The sequence below is a fragment of the Euphorbia lathyris genome, chromosome 3 (genome assembly GCF_963576675.1).
Source record: "Euphorbia lathyris chromosome 3, ddEupLath1.1, whole genome shotgun sequence".
NCBI lineage: Eukaryota > Viridiplantae > Streptophyta > Magnoliopsida > Malpighiales > Euphorbiaceae > Euphorbia > Euphorbia lathyris.
The window spans coordinates 98,145,245-98,150,233 of record NC_088912.1 but is presented as its reverse complement, the minus strand read 5'-3'; the positions used below and the strand labels follow the sequence as shown (position 1 = coordinate 98,150,233).

General features: G+C 35.7%; 1 protein-coding gene across 1 annotated transcript; it reads left to right on the top strand.

Moving 5' to 3' along the window:
- The first annotated feature begins 2,863 nt into the window (after nt 1-2,863).
- On the top strand, nt 2,864-4,788 carry LOC136224427 (NADPH:quinone oxidoreductase-like). Its single transcript, XM_066012759.1, has 3 exons — nt 2,864-2,995; nt 3,584-3,775; nt 4,244-4,788. Exons 1-3 carry the CDS (start codon nt 2,908-2,910, stop codon nt 4,540-4,542), a joined length of 579 nt encoding a protein of 192 aa, XP_065868831.1. The 5' UTR covers nt 2,864-2,907; the 3' UTR covers nt 4,543-4,788.
- Nucleotides 4,789-4,989: the final 201 nt, after the last annotated feature.

Here is a 4,989-nt window from a genome sequence, read left to right as displayed (position 1 = left end):
TGCTCTTGCCCTAGGTGTGTATCCCATCCGCTCCATCATGCTTCGCAGTTGATCTTCCAATTCAGTATTGGGTTCCCGCCGAACTTCTTCCATCCGTTGCTGATGAATTCTGGGTGACGTCCACCTGCCATACTGCGTCGTCACTTGTTCTCACCGTGGGGCTAACCGATGTCCAGTTATAGGATCAAAGTTCCAAGTATGCTCCCGCCCAGACATATTCCCTCCAGACGTCATCAACCCTGAATGTCCGTGGTCAAAGGGTTCCGTTTGTCGTAGCGGAAGAATTCCTTGCATTCCTAGCATTGGTTGGGATGACTGCCAGGTTGGATGGATCGTCATAATAGGATCTTGGTGTGAGTAGTGGTCTGGATGGCTATGTGGTGTCATGCGACTACTCTGACCCATCCGATTTGGCTCTCGAGATGGCTGTGGAAGCGTAGATATGGCAGGAATAGTTGGTTGTTGTGTGGAGATGACAACAGGTTCTTGAGGGGCAGCCGTTACGGCGGTATTGTGTTCAGCGATTGCAGTTAACAAACTAATCATTCGATCCCCAGCCGCTTGGCTCATATTCGAAGCCAAGACCTGTCCTGCCATTTGTACAAAATCGCTATTAGACATCTCCATCTCAGTTTGCACTTGGACCTCCAATAAGGGACTCAACTGCCCTGAAGGATTCGACGAGCTGGGTACCACAGGCTGTGTACTCGCAGGCTGCCGTGGACCTCTTGAGTTCGTACTAGCTGATCTGGTTGTAACTTCGGCCGTTCGTGATGGTTCTGACATGTTCTTAGGGTACCTTTAACCAAATGTTGGTAAAAAAGGTCCACCTTCACCGCACCAATGATAACTTGCTAGATTCGATTTGATGATCTTCGCCGCGGTTACCTGCAAAACAGAACCGGAGACAGGATCTCCGGGAAAACTCTCCGACGATCAAGTCAGTTTTATGGGAAGGTTGGTAAATTGATACTGGTATTGTGGGAAAAAGATGTAAAAAACGTACCTCCCCATTTGCTTCTATGTCCTTTTTATAAGTGTTCCTAGGTAACCGCCAGGGGCGGTTACTCTTTCCAGGCCACGTCCCTTACGTGGCTACAAACGTGGTCTCGTTTGTTTTGAGTGGGAGGCTTAATGCTCCGTTTAGGATTTCGGGGCGGTTACTCGTTTTACCCGCTTCCTTTATTCGGAGCCCGTTTGATCTTGAACCATGGGCCTAAGTATAGGTTGGGCCCGTGATTATGATTCGGCCCGGTTTGGTTTCACGGATCATCAAGCTGTTATTTTTTTTATGAGAAAGAAAATTAATGTTTAAAGAGAGAAAACTCAAAAAATGATGATTTTAAAAAATTAAAAATATGATTCCATAGTAAATATGATACTAAACAATTTTAATTCTTGAAATTTTTTATTTTGAGGTCATTATCAGTCAAATTTGGTAAAGTTAAAAAATACAAAATTTTGCGAACCACAGTTGTGTTTGTAAAGAAAAATATCACAAGTACCTACCTATCTGCAAATCCGTGTAATCACATGATGTCTACTTATAATTAACCCGAAAAACTATTATGTTAGTAAATTGAAAAATTAACAGGATTATGTTACTAAATTACATAATTGCAAAGTTTAAAAATTAGGTTTAATAGGCATCCAGCCCCCTAAACTTGTAACTTTTTTTCACCTGGCCCCCTCAACTTAAGGGACAACCTCTCAACCCCCTTAACTCTCTAAAAACATCACATACAACCCCTTAAACTTGTAACTTTTTTTCACCTGGCCCCCTCAACTTAGGGGACAACCTCTCAACCCCCTTAACTCTCCAAAAACATCACATACAGCCCCTTACACCCCTATATCCGGTCAAAATATTGACCCGTGTAGAAAACGCGCATGACTGTTGACCACACCAATGCCACATGTCATTTTTTTCTTAAGTTTTTCCATGTAAATCCAGTAAATTACCCCATAATTTGTGCATCAGTAGAATCTTCTTCCTTGATTTACAGGTTTCCATGAAACCTTAAGTACAACATATTCACCACAAAAACATGATTCATGAGTACCCACCATGAAATCGGTTTCAAGAACAACACAAGCCCTAACCTAATTGACAAAAAAAAAAAGAATTATCTCAGAAGAAGAAGAAGAATGAGAAGAATAAAAAGAAGAAGGTAGAGGAGGAATAAAGGAGATGAAGGAGATGCATACTTACTGTTGAACTTGAATCGGAGAACGAAAAGAGGTGAATCGAAGGAATCAGAAAAGCGGAAGGAAGGATTTCTGAGGAGAAGAACGTTAGGGATTTAAGAAGAAATGAGATTTTTTTTACCGTTTAAGTTTCTAAAGCCAACCTTCACGCGCTTTCTAATGAGTGCAATCCCAACTTATTCCATGTCAGAGCCACGTAGGCATTAAGGGGCTATATGTGATGTTTTTAGAGAGTTGAAGGGGTTGAGAGGTTGTCCCCTAAGTTGAGGGGGTCAGGTGAAAAAAAGTTACAAGTTTAAGGGGTTGTATGTGATGTTTTTGGAGAGTTAAGGGGGTTGAGAGGTTGTCCCCTAAGTTGAGGGGGCCAAGGTGAAAAAAAAGTTATAAGTTTATGGGGCTGAGTGCCTGTTAAGCCAAAAATAAATCCAATTATGAAAAATATGATTTCATATACCATAATGAAGTAAGAGAAAAGTTAGAGGATTGTGGTGTAATTTATCCAAAGAAGTTAGCAGCCGATTGGAACATTTTAGAATGAGAAGATTTGACCATCCCATAATATTTTATTATTATTAATATTATTTATTTATGTTCTTGTCTTCTCAATGTTCTTCAAATTTAAATGTATAAATAGCTTATAATTTTTCAGATATTCATCATCAAATTTTCAGAAGAAAAAAAAAATAGCAAACAAGAGAAATGGCAACACCAAATTCAGTGATAAAGATTGCAGCTATTAGTGGTTCACTTCGAAAAGCTTCATTTAACACTGGCCTCATTCGTTCCGGTAAATATTTTAAATATTTTACGTTATAAGAATGTTTATTGTCTATTTAGTTCTTATTTTGGTACTTTTTTTCACTTTAAATAGCAGAATAAGAGTGTTTAGTTAGGATTCGAAAATAATAATTGAAATTATGAAAATAATTGATGCGTGACAATCCGATAACCCGGAAAATGGATGATTACGAGTCAGAAACATTAAAATTTACGTTTTTTATCAAAGAAATCATGAAAATAACATATTTTTTGTGACGATTTTACTTTTTTTCACAAAAAAATTGAACGATTTTGCATTTTTCGTCATAAAAAATTAACGATTTTCATAAAAAAAAATTTATTATGGTCAGGTGAGAGATTCATCCACCTAGGCATAAAACATGCAGATTCTTTCAAAAAAAAATTCAATTTTGAATTTTTTTTATAAAAAGGGTAAAATTGTCTAAATGGAAGCGGTGATAAGTAATTTGAGGTGGTAAATAGCAACATCCACTAACTAAATGTAGAATTTTATATTTTTATTTTTTTTAAAAAATATAAATACAAATTTTATCAAGTGTAATTAATTAATGTTTATTTTTTTTATGCTATTTAGCAATTGAGATAAGCAAGGATGACCTGAACGGAATTGAAATTGAACACATCGACATATCATCTTTGCCTATGTTGAATTCTGATCTTATTGAGAACGGAAATTATCCACCAGTTGTTGAAGCTTTCCGGCAACAAATTCTCAAATCAGATAGCATTCTTTTTGCTTCTCCTGAATATAATTACTCTCTAACTGGTAAGTAAATTAATTTTAATTACACAATCTTATTATTTCATCATGTTGATTGATTTTATATGATTTGCACATATATAGTATTTATGTCCACGATCATCAAACATGCATAGATACATTAAGAAAAAAATTAAGAATCATACACTAACTGTTGTAAATAAATCTGGAATCAAGAATGTAAATAAATCGTAATAAATCTTATTTACATTAGATTTTAGTATTGTGTGTTTTTTCGCACTTTATATTGGTAAGAAAACGATTCTCGTAGTAGGACTTTCATTTGAAATCGAAAAAAAAAATGTGGTTATAATTTTTTTTAAATCGATACTTGTAGTTTTTTTTCTTTACAAACCAGTAGCTGTGTTTTGCACTGTCACAGAATAGGAGAATTTTTCATGATATCGTTAAAATGTTAACCTAACATATAGGTATTTTTTTCCGAAATCTTAATATTTCTTTTGTTCGTTTTAGCTCCATTGAAAAATGCCTTAGACTGGGCATCTCTAGCTCCAAACTGTTGGGAGGATAAGGCGGCAGCAGTGGTAAGTGCAGGAGGACTATTTGGAGGGGGAAGGTCACAATACCCTCTTCGTCAAATCGGAGTATTTTTAGATCTTCATTTCATCAACAAACCGGAGTTCTTCTTGAATGTATTTCAACCTCCTTCTAAGTTTGATAATGATGGAAACTTGACCGATGAAGAAGCTAAAGAGAGACTCAAACAAGTTCTTATTGCCCTTCGTGACTTCACTCTTCGCCTCAAGAATTAAAAGAAATTTTACTGTTTTCACGGATCAATTTGTTATGAACTATTTAGATGGGCACGTTAACAGTTATACTTATGTGTCATTATTTGAATAGTTCAGAACCAGTTTGATCCCGAACTATTCTAGAAATTTCAAGAATAAAGGATATGAAAATATCCAATTATATGTTTTTTTCGTTTTACGAATCCATTAACTTTTCTATCGCTTAGTTTAATTTATTTTTTCACTATTTCGAATAATATCACTCTTTCCATCTAGATTGATATAAGTTTTTTTTCTTTCATCTATATTACTATAATGTTATTTTTAATAAATATAAACTTCTAAATTATCTAACCAAAAAGAGTTATATTTGTTTCTAAATAACTCGTATCTAAGGTTGACGGATAGTTCAGATCAATCTAAATTTGAGCCGGGTATGTATTTTTCAAGAGCCAAAGCTCTCCTACT